At 38.8% G+C, this 22,133-nt stretch overlaps 1 protein-coding gene across 16 annotated transcripts in view; it reads left to right on the top strand.

The window, feature by feature from the left end:
• The window catches only part of RELCH (RAB11 binding and LisH domain, coiled-coil and HEAT repeat containing), a 129,381-nt gene that overhangs the window by 67,707 nt on the left and 39,541 nt on the right, over window positions 1–22,133 (top strand). For all 16 annotated transcript variants that reach the window (XR_011379300.2, XR_011379301.2, XR_016213901.1 and 13 more), the window contains 8 exons: window positions 2,576–2,666; window positions 7,493–7,564; window positions 12,743–12,883; window positions 13,374–13,538; window positions 14,549–14,696; window positions 18,596–18,752; window positions 19,346–19,469; window positions 21,641–21,689. Coding sequence is in view for 12 of the 16 variants with exons in the window: in XM_008261433.5 (XP_008259655.4) it covers window positions 2,576–2,666; window positions 7,493–7,564; window positions 12,743–12,883; window positions 13,374–13,538; window positions 14,549–14,696; window positions 18,596–18,752; window positions 19,346–19,469; window positions 21,641–21,689 (947 nt within the window). In the remaining 4 variants the exon portion in view is untranslated. The remainder of the gene's footprint in view (window positions 1–2,575; window positions 2,667–7,492; window positions 7,565–12,742; window positions 12,884–13,373; window positions 13,539–14,548; window positions 14,697–18,595; window positions 18,753–19,345; window positions 19,470–21,640; window positions 21,690–22,133) is intronic.

Here is a 22,133-nt window from a genome sequence, read left to right as displayed (position 1 = left end):
GGCACCCCAGATTCTAGTCCCGTTCGGGGCGCCGGATTCTGTCCCGGTTGCTCCTCTTCCAGTCCAGCTCTCTGCTGTGGCCCGGGAAGGCAGTGGAGGATGGCCCAAGTGCTTGGGCCCTGCACCCGCGTGGGAGACCAGGAAGAAGCTCCTGGCTCCTGGCTTCGGATCTGCACTGCACGCCGGCTGTAGCGGCCATTTGGGGAGTGAAGCAACGGAAAAGGAAGACCTTTCTCTCTCTCTCTCTCTCTCTCTCTCTCTCTCTCTCTCTCTTTCTCACTGTCTAACTCTGCCTGTCAAAATAAATAAATAAATAAATAAATAATTAGTCAAAAGTAGAAGTTAAAATTCTGCATTTTATAATTATTTGAAATGGAACTTCATTCTGAAGATGAAAAATCTTATTTAACACTTTATGCTATTTTTAGGTTATTAGTGTACTAAGATGAAGGTATTATATTAGTTACTACAGTTACAAGTCTATTCAGATGAAGGTATTATATTATTAACTGTTCTAAAAGTATCTCAGAAGTAAGTGGTTTAAAATAATGCATTTTACCTTAGCAGTTTCTATGAACTAGGAATCTGCGTCCTCTGCTTTCAGAGTCCCTTTCTTTTTTTTTTTTTTTAAAGATTTATTTATTTATTTGAAAGTCAGAGTTACACAGAGAGGAGAGGGAGAGGTCTTCCATCCGATGGTTCACTCCCCAATTGGCCACAACGGCCGGAGCTGTGCCCATCCGAAGCCAAGAGTCAGGAGCCTCCTCCAGGTCTCCCACACGAGGGCAGGAGCCCAAGGACCTGGGCCATCTTCTACTGCTTTCCCAGGCCATAGCAGAGAGCTGCATCGGAAGAGGAGCAGCCGGGTCTTGAATCAGTGCCCATGTGGGATACCGGCACTTCAGGCCAAGGTGTTAACCAACTGTGCCACAGCGCCGGCCCCTAGAGTCCCTTTCATGGCTTTAGTCAAGGAGTCTGCTACGGTTATGGTCATCTCAAGGCTCAGCTGGGGGATGAGATTTGCCTCTAATCTCAGTCATGTGGTTGATCCTTTTTAGGAGTCAGTCCTCATGGATTGTGGACTGAAGGTCTCAGTTCCTCACTGGTTTTGGCCAGAAACCACCTTTAATTCCTTGTCACATGAACCTCACTAACAGCACAGCTTGCTTTATCAAAACATGCTAGCTGAGAAAGCAGTGGAGTCCAACAAAGTGGACATCATACATTTGTAATCTAATCTTAAAAGTGGTGTCCCATTACTTTGGACATACTCTGTCCATTAGAAACAAGACATTAGAGGCCGGCGCCGCGGCTCACTAGGCTAATCTTCCGCCTGCGGCGCGGGCACTCCAGATTCTAGTCCCAGTCAGGGTGCCGGATTCTGTCCCGGTTACTCCTCTTCCAGACCAGCTCTCTGCTGTGGCCTGGGAGGGCAGTTGAGGATGGCCCAGTACTTAGGCCCTGCACCCGCATGGGAGACCAAGAAGAAGCTCCTAGGCCGGCGCCGTGGCTCACTAGGCTAATCCTCCACCTTGCGGCGCCGGCACACCGGGTTCTAGTCCCGGTTGGGGCGCCGGATTCTGTCCCGGTTGCCCCTCTTCCAGGCCAGCTCTCTGCTATGGCCAGGGAGTGCAGTGGAGGATGGCCCAGGTGCTTGGGCCCTGCACCCCATGGGAGACCAGGAGAAGCACCTGGCTCCTGCCATCGGATCAGCGCGGTGCACCAGCTGCAGCGCGCCGGCCACGGCGGCCATTGGAGGGTGAACCAACGGCAAAGGAAGACCTTTCTCTCTGTCTCTCTCTCTCACTGTCCACTCTGCCTGTCAAAAAAAAAAAAAAAAGAAGAAGCTCCTGGCTCCTGGCTTCAGATCAGTGCAGTGCGCCGGCCGTGGCGGCCATTGTGGGGTGAACCAACGGAAAAAGGAAGACCTTTCTCTCTGTCTCTCTCACTGTCCACTCTGCCTGTCAAAAAAAAAAAAAAAAAAAGAAAAAAGAAAAGAAAGAAAAGAAAAAGAAAAAGGAAACAAAACATTAGATTAGGTACAATGTAACCTCAAGGGACTGGGACTACACAAGGACTGAACTATCAGAAGATGGGATCACTGGGAGGCATTTCAGAAACTACCTCCATAGTTACCTGGGATAAAACATCCACGTTCTGAAATTTTCAAATACAGTTTTACTAATAGCCTACTAATGCTTTTGATTATAGAAATACAAAGAAAACAATCACTGGTTGTTTTAGTGGCTAGAAACTGATGTTGAGTAGAAACCAAAACATTGAGCATATTACAATATCAGAATGTGTATGTAGAAAGTTAAGAGATATGAAATCCAGTTTCATACCAAGCAGAAATCCTTTAACAAACTGTCACAAATAGTGCTGCCATTGTCTGAATAGCTAGACTTAAGGAGCTTCCTCTCTTGGTGACATCCTAGTTCACTTTGCAAAGTCCTAATTTGTGCAAAAATAATGTATTTTATATGAATTACAGAGCTGACTTTTCTTAACCCTTAGCCCTTGCTATGCTTTCTAATGCAAATATAAGTCTTTTTGTGTCTGTGTCATTTTTCAGGCAAATGATACTGACAGGGTGTGTGGCATTTGCACGTCATGTTGGACCAACACGTGTGGAAGCTGAGCTTTTACCCCAGTGTTGGGAACAGGTAACTTAACTTCTTGGATTTTCCTTTAGTATTATATTCTAATTTGTTTAAAAGATTATGTGTTTTTTAAAGCCATTAGGAAATGAAAGGTGTGTAAATTAATCTGCTGTTTCTGTAGCTCAGCCAAGAGATTTAATAGTGTTTAAGAATACCCTTGTTCATTCATTCAACAAACATGAAATAATAATTCTAGTGCTGGATACTGGTGTTGTCACTAAGGATACAGTAATTAACAAAAGATAAGACATTCTAATGGGAAAATAGAGATAGTATACTGTTTGATAATAATATATGCTATGAAAAAAATAAAACAGAATAAGGGTTAGCATGTAATGGGATATGGTCTCCTAGAAGGAGTGGTCAGAGAAGCACTTCCAGAGGAAGTGATGTTTAGGTGAGAATCTGAGTGAAGTAAGATACAGCAAGTACACGTGCCCTGAAGTGGGAGTGTGCCTGGTGTGTCAAGGAGGGGCAAGGTGTGTTTGTGTGTAGAGATATATATCTTGCCCTTATTGTATATTTGTATGGATTTCAAATACATATGGTATTTAAAGTATAAACTTTTGGTATGTGAAGTTTTTGCATTTATAAGTTATTTTACTGATGGTACTTCAGATTTTTAATTGAATTTTAAAATTTATGTTTATTTGAAAGGCAGAGAAAGAGAGATCTCACACCTGCTGGTTTACTTCCCAGATGCCCACAGCGCTGTGGCTGGGACAGACTAAAGCCAGGAACCCTATCTCGGTCTCCCACATGGGAGGTAGGGACCTAACTGCCTGTACCATTACCTGCGGCCTCCCAGGATGCCCATTAGCAGGAAGCAAGAATATGGAGCAAAGTCAGGACTCAAGCCCAGGTATTCCAACGTGGAATACAAGCGTCTTAACCACTAGGTTAAATACCTGCCCTGATCTGTTACGGAATTTTAAAAACTCAATACTCTGGGGAATGCAAAATTATTGACTTCATAGACTTGATATTTAGATTATTAAGTGTGGGGAGCAGCTCGGACTGGACTGAGTTACTGGAATTAAGACTTATTCTATGCATCTGCTCTCCCACAATATGGCGCTGGGAGAGAAGTAAACAGCTTCCGCACAGCTGCCTCCAGTTCAGCTAATAAACTGTAGGACTTGCTCCTGATTGGAGAGCAGCGTACTCGGCGTGTGGGCAGCCGAGTTGGGATTGGCGGAGGAGGACTATAAAGGAGGAGAGAGACGGCATGCACGAGGGAACATCTAAGGGGAACATCTAAGGGAACACCTAAGGGAACACCTGTGCAGCCCCCGAGAAGAGCCGGCCGGCGGTGTGCCGGTCCCCTGCGGAAGTGGGGAATGTGGCAGGGGGAACCGCCCTTCCACGGAGGTGGAAGGGATAGTAGCCAACCCGGGAAGAACCAGCAGCAAACCCGGGGAGGGCCGAGCAGACGAAAGAACAGCGCAGGGTCCTGTGTTGCTCCTCCACGGGGAGGGGGAGCGACATAATGGTGCCGTGACTCGGATATGAAGCCTAGGCAGGGTTTAGTGTCGTTCCCCCATGAAGACGGGGAGCGACAATTAAGCACTTTTTTCTACCTTAAAAGCTGAGGCCGGCACTGTGGTGTAACGGGTAAAGCCACTGCCTGCAGTGCCGGCATCCCATATGGGTGCCAGTTTGGGTCCCGGCTGCTCCACTTCCAATCCAGCTCTCTGCTATGTCCTGAGAAAGCAGTGGAAGATGTCCCAAGTCCTTGGGCCCCTGCACCCACATGGGAGACCCGGAAGACACTCCTGGCTCCTGGCTTCAGATCAGCACAGCCAACTGGGGAGTGAACCATCGGATGGAAGACCTCTCTCTCTGCCTCTCATTCTCTATGTAACTCTGACTTTCAAATAAATAAATAAATCTTTTTTTTTTTAAAAAAAGGAGAGCTTACAGAGAAAAATTACTGTCTTTTTTTTATTTAAGGAATAGAAACTTAATGCATTTCAGATATACAAATTTAGGAACACAGTGATTCTTCCCATCCTCTCCTCCCTCTCACCCACACTCCCACCTTTTTTTCTATTCCCATTCTTAGTTTTTTACAAAGATCTATTTTAAGTTAACTTTATACTCATAAGATTAACCTTATGCTAAGTTAAGAGTTCAATAAACAGTATGAAGAACAAGAAAAAAAAAAACACTGTTCCTCAGTAGTCGAGGCAGGGGCTGCTCAAAATCATTGTATTTCAAAGTCAATTTTACTCCTATAGAGTACTCCATTAGTTATCACAAATGAGGAAGAATACATGGTATTTGTCTTTTTGGGGCTGGCTTATTTCACTAAGTGTAATAATTTCCACTTGCATCCTTTTTGTGGCAAATGGCAGAATTTTGTTGTTTTTTTAACCATTGTGTGATATTCCATAGTGTATATATACCATAATTTCTTTATCCAGTCTTCGGTTGTTGGGCATTTGAGTTGATTCCATATCTTAGCTATTGTGAATTGAGCTGCAATAAACATAGGGGTACAGATAATTCTTTCAAATGCTGATTTCATTTGCTTCAGGTAAATCCCCCGGAGTGGGATGGCTGGGTCATGTGCTGGGTCTATATTCAGAATTCTGAGGTATATCCATACTGTCTTTCACAGTGTCTTTCACAGTTTACATTTCCACCAACAGTGGATTAGAGTACCTTTTTTCCCCTACATCCTTGCTAGCATTTGTTGTTTACTGGTTTCTGTATGAGAGCCATTGTAACTGGGGTGAGGTAAAACCTCATTGTGGTTTTGATTTGCATTTCCCTGATGGCTAGTGATCCTGAGCGTTTTTTTCCTGAATTTCCTCTCTTGAAAAATGCCTGTTTTAGTCCTTTGCCCATTTCTTAACTGGATTGTTTGTTTTGTTGTTGTTAAGTTTCTTGAGCTCTTTATAGATTCTGGATATTAGTCCTTTATCATTTGTATAGTTTGCAAATATTTTCTCCCATTCTGTTCTAATCACTTAAAGCCAAAAGTAACTTGGATAGAAGGATAGAACATATACAACCTTGAATTTACAATTCTATGTTGTTATTCATGTGTGCATTTAAATTTTCATAGCCTTTTCATTTTTTTAAGTTTTATTGAGGTATAATTCAAATACCATATGGTTTACTAATGTAAAATGTATAATTCTCAGTGTACTCACAGCACTGTACACTCATCACCACAATTTTTTGAATTTTTTTAAAGATTTATTTATTTGAAAGCAGAGTTAGAGAAAAAGAGAGAGAAAGCTTCCATCTGCTGGTTCACTTCCCAAATGGCCACAGTGACCAACACTGGGCCAGGCCAAAGCCAAAGGCCAGGAGCTTCTTTTGATCTTCCATATGGTTGCAGAGGCCGAAGGACTTGGACCATCTTCTGCTGCTTTCCCAAGTAGTGAGCTGCATCAGAAGTGGAGCAGCAGGGACTCGCACTGGCACCCATATGGGATGCCAGTGCTATAGGTTGAGGCTTAATCCTCTGCCTTGTAGTGCTGGCCCCATCACCAACAGTTTTAAAACATGTTAGTCACCCCAGTGCTAATACTAATCTCTTGAATTTCATCTTCCTCTGTCATGATTGTTTTGGCTGTTTGACTCCTTGGGTTTCTGTATGAATTACAGGATAAGCTTGTTAATTTTTACAGGGCAAAAATTCAATAATGCATTGAATCTATAGATTAATCTGGAGAATATCACCATCCTAATCATATTAAACCTTCCAGTCCATGAATTTAGGATTTTTTTTCTACTGGTTTGGGTCTTTCAAAATTTCTTTCTTTCAACATTAATGATTTCATTAAATCAACAATTATCAGAATGCAAGTTTTATACTTCTTTTTGTGTTTGTAAGTATTTTATTCTTTTTGATGATATTGTAGATAGGATTATTAATTTTATTTCATTTTGTTCATTAGTAGTATATAGAAGTACAGTTGTACACACATTTAATTTAGAGACTCTCTGAGCCCAACTAAAGAGAAACAGAAGTTTCTGTGAAGCATACTTTGACATCCAAACCTTTCTGCTTTCCTGAATTAAATTTAATTCAGAGATGTCATTATAGACCTCTGTGACACTACCTCTTCTGTAACATGAATAATCATGGATTTCCAGAATCTGTCAAGATACCTACCTCTAGTGTGTAGCCCAGTAGATTACTATGTAACTTTTCTTAATTTTAGGCATTCATTACATTATTGAGTTATGTCGCCTTTTCCTATGCGAATATGAGAACTGATATACTTATTTTGCTGTCAAAGATTTATATATTCTATAAAGAAGACATATGGGAACAAAACCCAGTATGTGTCATTTTTTGTTGTTTTTTATTATAGTTCAGTGTAGTCATCACAATAGCAAAACTCCATCATTTTGTATATGCAAACTGAGAAATGGATTGAAGTCTGCTTAACCTAAAAATAAAGTGGTATTGCTAGTCAAGACTCTGCCTAATCACTGATGAAATTGCTTCCTACTCACTTTGGTGAAAAAGAAGATTGGCACTTATTATGGACCATATCTATAAGATCCAGAAGCTGGGTTTTTCATTAGAAAATGGTGTTGCTTGGGAAAGGTCCTAATTTCTCCTGACATCCTAAGAAAAAATCTAGTTTTATGCATGCTCATTATCTCTAGAAACCTTACCAAATTTTCATCTTTGAATTTCCCTTTTTTCCTTAACAGATGACTTCATAACGTCATGTTTAGGCTCTCCCTGATTCCCAAATTCCAAGTGTAGCCACACAGGGATTCCCTGAAGTGTGGTGAAAATAATTCTCTGTTGGAAAAAAAAGGTTATGTTGCTCATGTTTCTGTATTTTTTACTCTAGATCAATCACAAATACCCAGAAAGACGACTGCTTGTGGCAGAATCCTGTGGAGCACTGGCACCTTACCTTCCTGTAAGAACTGTCGCCTTTTTTTCTTTTTTAAAAAATAGAGAAAGCTTTTTTCAAGTGTCTTAAATACATTTTAATTCAAAATCTCTTGTGTACCGTCTTAATCAAAAAATGAGGTGACCCAAGAAATGAAAAGTTCACATTACTACAGTATGGCATGCAAAGAAATGGGCACATTTCCATTGATTTTGCTTGAGTATAAATATATGAAACTATATCAACAGTTCTCAGAATGTGATCTGAGGACCATAGGGTGTTCTTGAGATCCCTCTAAAGAGGTCCATGAGGTAAAAGCTATTGTCATAATAATAAGAAGAAGACTTTATTGTCTTTTTCACTGTGTTGACCATTGCACTGTTAGTGATTAGGGGAAAAAAACTGGTGCATCAGCACTAATCAGAACAGTGGCAACCATGTAAACCAATAAGGGTTGTATTCTTCCCTGCCATTTGGTCATAGAACAAGCCAATTTCACTTCTAAAGGAGCTTGCTAAATCAGTCAATTTTTAACCTTGAGTATGTATCATTTTAATATTCTAGGAGACAAAATAGAAAATACTCATAAAAGCCTTTAGTTGCTAAGTATGACAGCTATTTGCAGGAAAAGCACTTAATATAATTGAGTTGTGAGCTGACCCAGACTTTTTTTTAAAGATTTATTTTATTTATTTGAAAGTGAGAGTTACAGAAAGGCAGAAGGTAGAGAGAGAGGTATTCCATCCGCCGGTTCACTCCCCAAATGACCGCAACGGCCTGAGCTGGGCTGATCCGAAGCCAGGAGCCAGGAGCTTCTTCCAGGTCTCCCACATGGGTGCAGGGGCCTATGGATTTGGACTGTCTTCTGATGCTTCCCAGGCACATTAACAGGGAGCTAGATCAGAAGTGGAACAGCCAGGACTCGAACTGGCACCCATATGGGATGTTGGCACTGTAGGCAGCAGCTTTACCTGCTATACCAGAGCGCCAGACAAAACTTTTCTTTTTTTTTTTAAGATTTATTTATTTGAAAGGTAGAGTGACAAAGGGAGAGACAGAGAGAGCTTTTCCACCCACTAGTTCACTTTCAAATGACTGCAATGGCCAGGTCTCCCATGTGGTTGCAAGAGCACAATTTTTGGACCATCTTCCACTGCCTTCCCAGCCTCATCAGCAGGGAGCTGGATCAGAAGCACAGCAGTCGGAACTAGAACTGGCACTCAGATATGGGATGCCAGCATAGCTACAGGTGATGACTTAACCACTGCACCACAATGCCAGCCCCATAGACCCTCTTTTTCATGGCACACCAATCTCTCTTGACAGAGTTATTCATGCTTGGATATGTGGCAGATATTTTCATGGGATTAGGTGAGGTGAGCCTGGAAAACAAGTAGACAGTGTGTGTTGAAATTAGAGTTTTTAAATGAACACTAAAATTGTGGGAAACTTCTATCTGCCACTTTGAGCTTGACAGCTTCTAATATGTAGACTTTTCTGATAACAACAGTGAGTTTTTTTGATGATATAGTGAAATGTGAATAGAATGAAGGAGATCTGCATAACTCTGTGGTCCAGTTTTTTCCAAATGACTAATCACAGCTTAAAATAGAGGCACAAGGCCACGCCCCGGCTCACTTGGCTAATCCTCCACCTGCGGTGCCGGCACCCTGGGTTCCAGTCCCGGTTGGGGCTCCGGATTCTGTCCCGGTTGCTCCTCTTCCAGTCTAGCTCTCTGCTGTGGCCTGGGAAGGCAGTGGAGGATGGCCCAAGTGCTTGGGTCCTGCATCCACCAGGAGGAAGCATCTGGCTCCTGGCTTTGGATCAGTGCAGCGCGCCAGCTGTAGCAGCCATTTGGGGGGTGAACCCATGGAAGGGAGACCTTCCTCTCTGTCTCTCTCTCTCACTCTCTAACTCTGCCTGTCAAAATAATTAATTAATTAATTAAAAAAATAAAATAGAGGCACAAAATAGAGACTATGATGGACCAATGGAATTGATACACCAGAATTTGAAAATCTTATTATCGATGAGCCTTTTTTTTTTATCTGAAAATACTATTTAAAAAATACCCTTCTTTTCTGATTACATGTCTTCTATAAGGACAAATTTTCCTTAAATACTTCAACCAAAACAACGTATCATACCAAATTGGACACAGCAGATAAGAGAATTACCTGTGTTCTTTTAAGTCAGATATGAAAGAGATTTCGAACAAAATATAAAACAATACTTCTATATTTTTGTTTCTTTAATAAATTATTTCCAAAAAATACTATTCTTGTTAACATTTAATGAGTTTATTTTCATTTTTAAGCAGATTGACAATTTTTGTAATTTTTCAGTTTTAATTTCTGTTATGATAACTATCAATAAATCTTACTTTGGGCCGGCGCCATGGCTCACTTGGTTAATCATCCGCCTGTGGTGCTGACATCCCATATGGGCACTGGTTCTAGTCCCAGTTGCTCCTCTTCCAGTCCAGCTCTCTGCTGTGGCCTGGGAGGGCAGTGGAGGATGGCCCAAGTGCTTGGGCCCCTGCACCCACATGGGAGACCAAGAAGAAGCTCCTGGCTTCGGATCGGTGCAGCACCGGCCGTGGCGGCCATTTGGGGTTGAACCAACAGAAGGAAGACCTTTCTCACTGTCTATAACTCTACCTGTCAAATAAATAAATAAATAAAACTTACTTAAACAAAAACTGTTTGATATGCTCATTAATTTTTAAGTTAATAAGGGGTTCCTGCCACTAAAAACATTGAGAATCATTGCCCTTATAAGAATCTTCCCGTAAGTGCAGGGCTTAAAGATAGAAGGGATGAGGTAGCATCATAATTATTTTAATTTAAATAATGAGTATTGTAAATCAGAGATTGATAAATTATAACCTGCATACCAAATCCAGCCCACAGCTTGTTTAGAAAAACAGAGTTTGATCAGCACACAGTGACACTGATTTTTATGTGTTGTCTATGTCTGCTTTTGTGTTATAACAGCAGAGTTGAGTAGTTGCAACAGAAATTTTTATGACCCAAAAACCAAGAGTACATGCCATCTGGCCTATTTTACAGAACTTTTGCTAATTGATGCCTTAAAATGTATTTTTCGAAAATTGCTCTTTTTTTTAATGAAGACTTATTTATTTATTTGAAAGACAGAATTATAGAGGCAGAGGCAGAGAGAGAGACACAGAAGTCTTTCATCCGTTGGTTCATTCCCCAAATGGCCACATTTCTGTAGCTGGCCCGATCTGAAGCCAGGATCCTGGAGCTTCTTCCAGGTCTCCCATGCAGGTGCAGGGGCCCAAGGACTTGAGCCATCTTCCACTGCTTTCCCAGGCTATAGCAGAGAGCTGGATCAGAAGTGGAACAGCCGGGACCCAAACTGGCGCCCAAATGGGATGCTGGCACTGCAGGCAGTGGCTTTATCCGCTATACCACAGTGCCAGCCCCTTAAGATTGTTCTTAAAAACAGCTATAGAAAATTAAATCGTGCAACAGTGCATGAGCTACTTATTTGGATTTACTGTTAACCTCATATTCTTTAGTGAAAGGCAGAAAACAGGTGTCTTTTTTTAAAAAAGATTTATTTATTTATTTGAAAGTCAGAGTTACACAGAGAAAGGAGAGGCAGAGAGAGAACGGTCTTCCATCTGATGGTTCACTCCCCAATTGGCCACAACGGCCGGAGCTGCAGCAGTCCAAAGCCAGGAGCCAGGAGCTTCTTCCAGGTCTCCCACGTGGGTGCAGGGGCCCGAGGACTTTGGACTAATTCTACTGCTTTCCCAGGCCACAGCAGAGAGCTGGATAGAAAGTGGAGCAGCCAGGACTAGAACCGGCGCCCACATGGGATGCTGGTGCTTCAGGCCAGCGCATTAACCAACTGTGCCATAGCACTGGCCCCAACAGGTGTCTTTTTAAAGAGCAATATTGGGATGGGCTTTCAGCCTGGAAGGTAAACTGCAGGTTAAAACCCCAGCATTCCTCTCTCGGGGTGCCTATGTTCAGCGCCCAGCCCTGGCTTCTGACTCCAGCTTCGTGCTAATTCTGATCCTGAAATGCAACAGTGATGATGGTTGAATTCCTGCCACACACCTGGATTGTATTCCAGCTCCTGGTCCCAGCCAATGTGGGCATTTGCAAAGTGAATAAGTATTTTATTCAGAAAAATATAAAGAAAGAATAGTCCAAAGTCTTCCTCCTTGTGTGTGTGTGTGTGTGTGTGTATGTAAAATTTTTTTTAATAATGCCCTTATGATACAGAAAAGCATAAAAGGAAAATCAAAGACTTCCATTTCCGGCCCAAAACATTCTCTCCAAGGGTATCCACTGTTAATTGTTTTTAATTAATACTTCGATAAAATAAAAATTTATATGGATCCAAGCTTATATTTTCAGAGAGCTATCTTCCATCCACTAGTTTACTCCCGAAATGCTATATTGCTGAGCCAAACCAAAGCCAGGTGCCAGGTTTCCAGGCTCTCATCCAGGTCTCCCATGTGGGTGCAGGAGTCCAGGCACTTGGGCCATCTTCCACTGCTTTCCCAGGCACATTATCAGGGAGCTGGATCAGAAGTGAAGCAGCCAGGACTCAAACTGGCGGCCATGTGGATGTCTGCGTCACAGGCAGCAGCTTAACTCGCTATACCACAATGCTGGCCCCAATAGCAATGTATTTTTTAAAGTACTTTTGAACGTCACTATTGTATCTTATTATCCTGTTTGACAACTTTTCTCCTTCAAGAAATAAGAATGCCAATCTTCATAATGACGTTTTCTCACCCTACCCCAGGCAAGTGCTTTAATTGTCAGTGACTTTATAATCCCTCCCGTACGTACAATTCTCAGTGCTCTTCCTTGTATTTAACAGAAAGTGATATAAGAGACGTTTTCCATTTGACTGTTGATTTGCTAAAAGCGTTTGTTAGTGTGGCTATAAGGATTTGAGGAAATTTTCCTTATCTAGTGAAGACATGAAAACATGCTGAGAGATACTTCCTGCAGAACGCAGGGTAGATGTTATTACTTGGAGAAGAATGAAATTTTGGCTAACTATAATTTTTATCTCTTCAAAAAATAATGATTTGAAGTAAATATAGCAGTGATACTTTGTTTTAAATCTGAATTTTGAACACATCGGAATGTGTCTTATTTCCCTTACTTTTTGTGCTTTGGTGAGTAGTAAAAGCATGTTGTTTATTTTCAGAAAGAAATTCGTAGCTCCTTGGTTCTTTCAATGTTGCAACAAATGTTAATGGAAGATAAGGCAGATTTGGTAAGGGAAGCTGTCATCAAAAGCCTTGGTATCATTATGGGATATATTGATGATCCAGACAAATATCAACAGGTATGTTTTTTACAATGAAGCCCTTTTGCTCTGTTAGAAAATTTCAAATAATATAATTCAAATCTCTGATTCAGACACCTAGAGAAAGAAGGGATGGCAATTATGTCACCTTGAATTCATTGAGAAAGCTTTAATTTTACAATGCAGTGGAAGAATACTGTGATTCATTTACAGTGTCTACCACAGCTTTATGGTAGAAAATCAGCGAAAGTATGCTGTGTTAAATTCGTGAAGTGTTCCATATTTTTTCACTGTCTATAACTCTGTCAAATAAAAAAAAAGAAAAAATATGCTGTGTTAATGACCCCTTCTCATTGTTTGCTCATCAATGGATATATAACATTTTCCTTAGAGAAAATGTAAAAAGTATTATTATGATGACTTTCTTGCTGAACATAGGTTCCTAAATTTATTGAAATGTATATTTACTACTTTTTATTTTTTGAAGTTTACTGTTAATAGTATCCATTTGCTTGTCTCCCTATGGCAGGGTTTTGAGTTGTTGCTGTCTGCTTTGGGTGATCCTTCAGAAAGAGTAGTTAGTGCTACACATCAGGTATTTTTACCAGCGTATGCTGCCTGGACTACAGAACTGGGAAATTTACAGTCTCATCTTATACCTACATTGCTGAACAAGATTGAAAAGCTTCTCAGGGTAAGTTCTTCCTTTGTTTATAGGAATTTAAGCTATTCTCAGCCATCACGGAGGAATAGAAGCAACTACTTAGCTGAATATTCAAATACATTATTAAAGATTCTCTTGGGCTGGAGCCATGCAAGGAGCTGAGGAAGTTTTGCTTTGCTGAAGCTCGAGGAGAAGGGGCATGATCTGCATTTGTTAGCTGAAATAGCACCTTCATGGAAATAATGCCTACATTATTCAGAAAGCTAGCTCTTTCTTGTCTCTCTGAGGACTGAAGCGTTTTACATAAAGTATCACTGCTCCAATTCCAATATGCAGAGATAACTAAAATATGAGTTTTTTTAAGCCTTCTTATTACATGGTGTCAAATGTTCCTTGTAGAGGCGAGAAGACTAACATTTCTGTGGTGCTTATTGTATGCCATGAAGGTAGATACTCTAATTATTTTTCCTTTTAACACTTGGTTTCTGTATACCATAATAGTCTTTTTTTTCCCTCTGTTTTCTCACGATCTGTTTCCTTTTTAAAGTTTCTTTTACATTTTATCTTTGTATTGAATTATTTTAAAGTGCTTGCACATACTGATGTCATCAAATCTATAAAAGGAGATAGGAAGTGGGAGAGGGGAAGTAGGAAGCCTTGCTGCTTGGTTAGCAGTTGAGCATTTAGAATTCTTCCTGTGGCTCACTTAAATTGCTTTACCCTGACTGACAGAATTTTGAAGACCTCTGAAGAAAAGGAGAACTTGTAAAAGATGTTCCCAACATGACTGGTTTACCCTGAAATTTTCCATATAAAAGGTTCTATTACTTCTATAGTATATTAGTGTTTCCTCACATTTTCATACACTTAAGAGAAATAAAGAAAAGATTCATTGACGTTTTCAATCAAGTGTTAACCTTTTAGTACAATATACAGCTCCTTAAACATTGTATTTGCCACAGAAAGGAAAAACAGCATAAATCCAATTGGCAATGCAGTTTCAAAAGACTAAACTTAGCTTCTGCTTGCTTATGTTTCAGGAAGGAGAACATGGGCTGGATGAACATAAGCTCCACATGTATCTTTCTGCCTTGCAGTCATTGATCCCATCTCTCTTTGCATTAGTGCTACAGAATGCACCCTTCTCCAGCAAAGCCAAGCTTCATGGTGAAGTGCCACAGATAGAAGGTACTGAACTTATGTCCTGGAAGGAAGATGTAGAATATTAGCAGCTTAGCTTCCCAAAGAATTTTTTTTATTAAAATCCTAAAAGTCACTTTATATGACGGCATAATTGCTAAAATTTATTGTGTGGAATTTCATGGTCACAGATTTTATGCTAAGGTAGACTATATGGCTTCATCTTTTATGTATAAATCTCATGGTATTATTTTATATACTTATGATTTATTTCCATTCTTAGTAGTCCTTTAATAACCTTTGAGATGGGGTTAATAGTTAAGAGTGCCAGTACATGAAACTCCTCATTTCTGCCTTCTTTATATTCACTTTTTTCACAACTGCTTTTATCTTTTTCAGCAGAGTAGGTAAATGTAATTACCTTTTCCTACAATATTCTTGTTAGAATGGAATATAAATGTACTTGACAGAATTCCATTGTTTTCAAAGAAGGAGTGGAACTTATTTTCAGAACTACATGAAATAATTGACAACAGAACCCAGTATTTTCTTACCTTACTCTCCAGATAACCCTCAAGTGATCTTTGATACATAGTAGGTAATTGATAACTCACGGCACCTAACCCTAAGATAAATAGCTTCAAGATACTGCTAAGTGTAAGATACCTTTGTAGGTTTTTCAGATTTGTGAAATTACCCATGTCTCTTATTGGTTTCAGATAGTCAAAGAATTAAAACATTGGGATATCTATGTATTCATATTTTTAGAATTGTGATTTGCATATTAACTGTGGATTGCATGTAATCTTTGGAATATAAAGCATCATGTCTAAGGATATTCAAGCCCACAGGATAAAAGTGGTGCATACTATTTGAATGTCAGTTCTATTTGGAAAATTGAGAATGAATGGTATGGAGTTTAATTTTTTTAAATGATATTATTGAAAAGAATGAAAATTCAAATTAAGGTTAAATTTGATGTAGTACTCAGAGCTAAACATGTTGGTTTTGGCTACTTTATTCATTAAAGCACTTCATCTCTCACCTAGGGATTTTCCTCTCCATCTAATTCTCTTTCTACTTTGCTGTATTAGTTTACTATGGCTGCCTTAAGAAACTACTGCAAGCTAAGTGGCTTACACATTTTTTTTTTTTTTTTTTTTGACAGGCAGAGTGGACAGTGAGAGAGAGAGACAGAGAGAAAGGTCTTCCTTTGCCGTTGGTTCACCCTCCAATGGCCGCCGCGGCCAGCGCGCTGCGGCAGGCGCACCGCGCTGATCCGATGGCAGGAGCCAGGAGCCAGGTGCTTTTCCTGGTCTCCCATGGGGTGCAGGGCCCAAGCACCTGGGCCATCCTCCACTGCACTCCCTGGCCACAGCAGAGAGCTGGCCTGGAAGAGGGGCAACCGGGACAGAATCCGGCGCCCCAACCGGGACTAGAACCCGGTGTGCCGGCGCCGCTAGGCGGAGGATTAGCCTAGTGAGCCGCGGCGCCGGCCTGGCTTACACATTTATTTTCTCACAGTTCTGGAGGTTGGAAGTCTGAGACCAACATGTTGGCAGAATAGGTTCCTTCTGAAAACTGTGAGGAAAAAATTGTTCTGTGTTTCTCCCCTAACTTCTGTGGTTTGTTGGCAGTCTAGTGTCCTTTGAGTTGTAGATGCTATCACTCCCACCTCTGTCTTTATCTTCACATGGCATTCTCTTTTATGTCCAAATTTCCCTTTTTATAAGGATGTCAATCATATTGACCTAGGGCCCCACCCAACTCCTTACACTTTATCTGTCTGCATCTGTTGCAACCCTGTAACCAAATAAGTTCACATTATGAGATAACTGGTTAGGGCTTCAACATAAGAATTTAGGACAGGAAACCCAGTTCAACCCATAATATGTGTTATAATTTCTCAATTTATATTCCATGAATGTCAACTATTGCCAGGAACATGCTACAGGTTAGACAGAACAATTTCAAACAGCTTCTTTACAATCCTGAACATATTCCCTCCAATCTTTATATGACCTCTTTGATTGTTTTTATTTTTATCAGCAATAATCTTTTATTTTTGTTCTTTTTGATTTAAGTTGACCCCCTGACTTTTAACAAAAGCCATCAATGTTAGTGTTATTATACTGTATTTACATTTTAGTGTACTTACTAAAAATGCAGATTTGTTTTCTCATAAATTATGACAACCCACACAAATATTTTTGTTATTAATTTATTCCACATTGTTCACTAATAATTGACATCAGGCACTGTTTTAGACTCTTGGGATACTGTTGCTCATAAATAAAATGCACAAAAAAATCTGCCATCATAGAGCTTACTTTCTGGTTGGGTGGAAATGCATTTAAGATTCGTAATAGCTGTTATTTTGCTGGATAATTGTGGTTATTTCATTGATACAAAAATGCTAGTGTTTTGCCAGCTTACTAAAATGACATTCTGGGGACCTATTGTAGTTAGATAATTTTTTTTTAAATCACAGTTAAGTAGAATAATGTTTTAAAGCTCCTAGAGCATTCTGGTTGCTTATCTATAGTAGCTAAATAGCCCCAGAATTGCTTATTGTTTTTCTTCAATTGGATCTAGCTTTAAATCTTAGGATGCCACTCTTTTTACAGTACATCTCAATGTTTTACTTTTAACTATTCCATTATTTTCCAGTAATTTATCAGTATTTTTGAAAGAACAGCATTCATTCCATTATGGTATAGCACATTGTCACCAAGATAATAGAACCTTGCTTGAAATTATGTCAGATATGCTGAGATACAATGTAGAAATATAAAGTATAAATATCTCACTATCCAAATCTGTTTGATTTTTGAGTTGGGGATAATGACAATTTGAGCAGAAACCTTTGATTTCAAGGGATGCTGTGTTATCCAAAGTCGATCACTCTTTCTCTTTACCTCTCTCCTTCTTTCTGTATTGAGATAGCAAATAGGATAGTTCAAATAGCAAGGGATAACCTTTATCAGTACTTGATATATTGTTAGATGCCTGACACAGCTTAGGAATACAATAATACCTTAATTTTGTCTTTGAGCATTTTTGAAATTAGGTGCTATTTCAAATCTTCTTGAGTAATTTCCACTGTTATTTGAAAATATGTCTTGAGAAAGTGCTTCCTCCTTATGTTTCTTTTGAAACTGTTTCCCTCTATATAGGAGTTACCTAAAATATATATTAGAAGTTCCTGATCAGCAGTTAATGAACGCTTGGCATGCGTTACTTACTTAATAGGTATCCATAAAGTATTCCCTTAGAAACCTGGAACCTAATTAAAGTAAATAACGTGATACCCTGATTATAATATCTATAGTATACTCTGTGTCATTTTACTGATCACTACCTTTAACATTTTGTATTAATTTAATGTTTATCAAGCTACAAAAATTTTAAATAAAACACTTAATATTAGAAATGAAATACAAAAAAATAAAATAAACCTGTTCGTCTCAGGCTTTTAGTGTATCTTATGTCATTCTCTGGCATTAAGTAGTTTTTTCCTTGCTACTAGCCTATTAGTTCCTTATTCCCTAAAGGAAATATTTTGTCATTTTTTTAACTGACATGGAATTATAAGTATGTCTTCATTTCTAAAACCAAATTCAAGCTAAGAGTCTTATCTTTAGACCAATTTTAATTTAACCAAAATGAAATTTTATTATTCATTTGCAAGCCGTCTCATTACAGTATTCATCTATTAACTTTACACTTGTAAAATCTTAACTTTCAAATTTGTTGGACTTGTTCACATTTGGCAATAATTTCATTTTTTTCTAGCAATGAATTGGTTGATATACTTCAGTTTTATATCAAAAGTTCACAATAAGAACCTAATTAAGCATCAGGGGAAAGATCTCCATTTCCTTTTAACAGAATAGTTTCCAAACTTCCGTTTTCCACGTGATTTATTTGGCTTCTGTTACTTATAGTGACTAGGTTTCCTCGGCCTATGTCACCTCTTCAAGATGTGTCTACTATTATTGGAAGTCGTGAGCAATTGGCAGTGCTACTACAGCTTTATGATTACCAACTGGAACACGAGGGTACAACAGGCTGGGAGAGTTTACTATGGGTTGTCAATCAATTGTAAGTTAACACTTTCATGTTTACTTGGTGCACCTGAGTCAGTTGAATGACTGGTAGCTCATTATATTTATCCTTGGCACTGAAGAACAAAATATGCGTATGTTTTAAATGTCAAAAAAATGTAACTTGGCATCATACGTGTCAATAACTTAGTAGAAGAGATTCACACCACAGGATATGTAGTAATTTATCTGTGAAGAAGGTACTGCTATTATGTCAAAAGCATCTGTCTGTTCTGTAGCAGTGATGGATTTTAAATTATATCCAGATTTCTAATTTTTGAAGTGAAAATGGATGCCATGTTAGCCAAGCTGCCTGTATGAAGCATCATATCCATGGATGTGTCTTAACTCCATACTCAGAACTCTACTCTGAAGCTTCTGTGTATTTTATGCAGGCAGTAAAAATTTGTTTTAAGAAAGTTTTATACAGTAGAATGTAATCTTAAGACTTTTTCAAAGGGTTCCAAACAATCCTTTGCTTTCAAAAAATAAAGCAGATAAAATTGTTAGATTTGCATTGTTTCAGAAATTGGCAAGGAAACAGTAATTTATATGTATCCCCTGCCTATTTTTCTCTCCTTTCATATTCAGGTTGCCACAACTTATAGAAATAGTTGGCAAAATTAATGTTACTTCAACTGCCTGTGTCCATGAATTCTCCAGATTTTTCTGGCGCCTTTGCCGGACATTTGGCAAAATATTTACAAATACTAAGGTAAAAACTTGTGTTCCATGTTTTCTTATATGCAAGAGACAGAAATGTAATGTGTTAAAACTACAAATAAAAGTATGAGCCTCCCCATTATCCTAATTATGTTTTAATATTTTAGGATAATATGATTGTAAAAGAAACCTGTAGTTGATGATATTCTTTGTTGATTTTCAGATAAAGATTTAACCTAAATTCAGGTTGTATCCAGACTTGTATATAAGGCTTTCTCATTGTGGATACCTCAAAAGATTTACAGCACAGGAAGTATCAGATAGGGAAATAAGCCACAGTCCACTATGTATTTAAATCTCTACCAGAAGAATCATGCATCACATTGCCCAGAACAGATTATTCTGTAGCTTTAGATATTAAAATTATAGTATTCTTAGACCTCAGTTTCTTCAATTCTACTAATCTGTTTGTCTTCATAACCTGTTGTTAAGCTAATTTTTTAGAGACCTAATAAATACATAAAAAGATATAGTTTCTATAATCAAATGTTAAGACACTTGAAAGGTAAGCATTTTATTGCAGTACTTCAGTATTAAATCTATAGTTATGGAAACATTTAAAACAAAACAGTGTATAAAGTGAAACAGATAAAATTCAGAAGACTTGGATACGACCCTATTATCAGCCAACTAATGTTATTCCCTTTAATAAATAAGTTATAGTACCTGGGCTTGGCATGTCATATGTAAAATGAAGAAGTTGCTTCAGTATCTTTTGGTTCTATAAGTATGATTCATTAGATTAATATTTTAACTGTGTTCTTCATCTCAGTATAAGTTAAATATGTAAATAATTCCTACCTACTAGTAGGAGGACAAAAACAAGATCTTGATACTATTGTAGGAAAAACAAGATCATCTTACACATTTCACTAGCATCTAATTATTAAATAAATATAATTTGGTTTTACTGTTATCAACATTGACAAAAATTGTTTGACATCTTTAAAACAGGTAGTCTTTGTATGTATGTGTCTTTTAGTGGGGAAATCCAGTGCAAGTATACTTAAGAACTTAACAATAGAAGGTTGTCTTCAGAGGTCTGAAATATATGATAACTAATGATGAGAAATTGAGGCAAGCATTTGCTCTAGCTTAAATATAAAGTAAAACTGTTTTTGATGTTTAAATTTTTAAGGAGTTATAATAAAAGATTAATCTGAGTATCTATCAATAAAAAATGGAATTTCCTTTTCATTACTCTTAAATATAGCCAAATGCTTTTTTCTAGTAATTTTTTAAAGATGTATTTTTATTTTATTTGAAAGACAGAGTTACATAGAGAGAGGGGGAAGGATAGAGATCTTCCATCTGCTGGTTCACTCCCTAGATGGCCACAATAGCTGTGGCTGAGCTGGGCCGCAGCCAGGAGCCAAGTGCTTTTTCTGGGTCTCCCATGTGAGTGCTTGGGCCCAAGGTTCTAGACCATCTTCTGCTGCCTTCCTAGGCACATTAGCAGGGAGCCGTATCAGAAGTGGAGCAGCTAGGACTTGAACTGGCGCCCATATGGGATGCTAACATCACAGGCAAAGGCTTAACCCCCCTATGCCGAAACGCCAGCCCCTCCAATAATTTTAATCATAAAAATACCTACCTAAATAATCAATCACCAACATAAGTTTTTAGGATGCATTAATTTTAATCATCTTGGAAATTATTTTAATAAAAGAAACCAAAAGCCATTCCAAAAATAACTTGTGAACCTGAATCATTTCAGTTTTTGTTTTCTTAAAGGTATTATTTTCAGTAATTTAACTATTCTTTTATCCTAAACCTCTTAATTAAGAATTATTACTTTTCTGGGGCCGGCATTGTGGCACAGCAGGTTAAGCCTCCATCTGAACTGCCAGCATCCCATATAGGCATGCCAGCTTGAGTCCAGGATGTATCCCTTAGGATCTAGTTTCCCCTGCACTCACATGAGAGACCCAGATGGAGTTCCAGGCTCCTGGCTTCAGCCTGGCCCGGCCATGGCTGTTGCAGCCATTTGGAATGTGAACCATCAGATGGAAGATTCTCTATCGCCCCCTCTCTGTAACTATGCCTTTCAAATAAGTAAGTCTTTTAAAAAAATTAAAAAGTAATTATTATATTTCTGACCACTAATAACCTATAAAGCAAAATAAGTTAAGATGTTTTGGTTTTTTTCTTTGGATTGCTTAGGTAAAGCCTCAGTTCCAAGAGATTTTAAGACTGTCTGAAGAAAACATTGGTAAGTTTGTTCATTACTACTATTAAAAATAATTGAATCTCTTAATCAGGAAGAATACTATATTCAGTGTATGTGATTAAATTAGCTAACAATTACAACTGAAAAAGAAAATTTATAATATGGAGTTCTTGCTTTTACAACTGTGTCACATCGGATATCCTTCCCATGAGGGATAGTGAAATTAATCTGTGTTCCAATTTGATTGTAACTGTCTACCTTCATTAAACCAAACTGACCTGAGTCTGAGTTTCTCAAACTTAACACTTCTGCCTTTGGATATTTGAAGTGGTTGATTAAAGATACTGAAAATTACAAAATAAGCAGCATCTAATGCATAGTTAATCAGAAGATGCTCCTGGCTTTGGATCCGCCCAGCTCTGGCTATTGCAACCATTTAGGGAGTAAACCAGTAGATGAAAGTCTTTCTCTCTCTCTCTTTGCTTC

Source organism: Oryctolagus cuniculus, chromosome 10 (assembly GCF_051225735.1).
Source record: "Oryctolagus cuniculus isolate XC-2025 breed Fujian yellow rabbit chromosome 10, ASM5122573v1, whole genome shotgun sequence".
Taxonomy (NCBI): domain Eukaryota; kingdom Metazoa; phylum Chordata; class Mammalia; order Lagomorpha; family Leporidae; genus Oryctolagus; species Oryctolagus cuniculus.
This window is presented reverse-complemented; position numbering and strand designations above follow the sequence as displayed.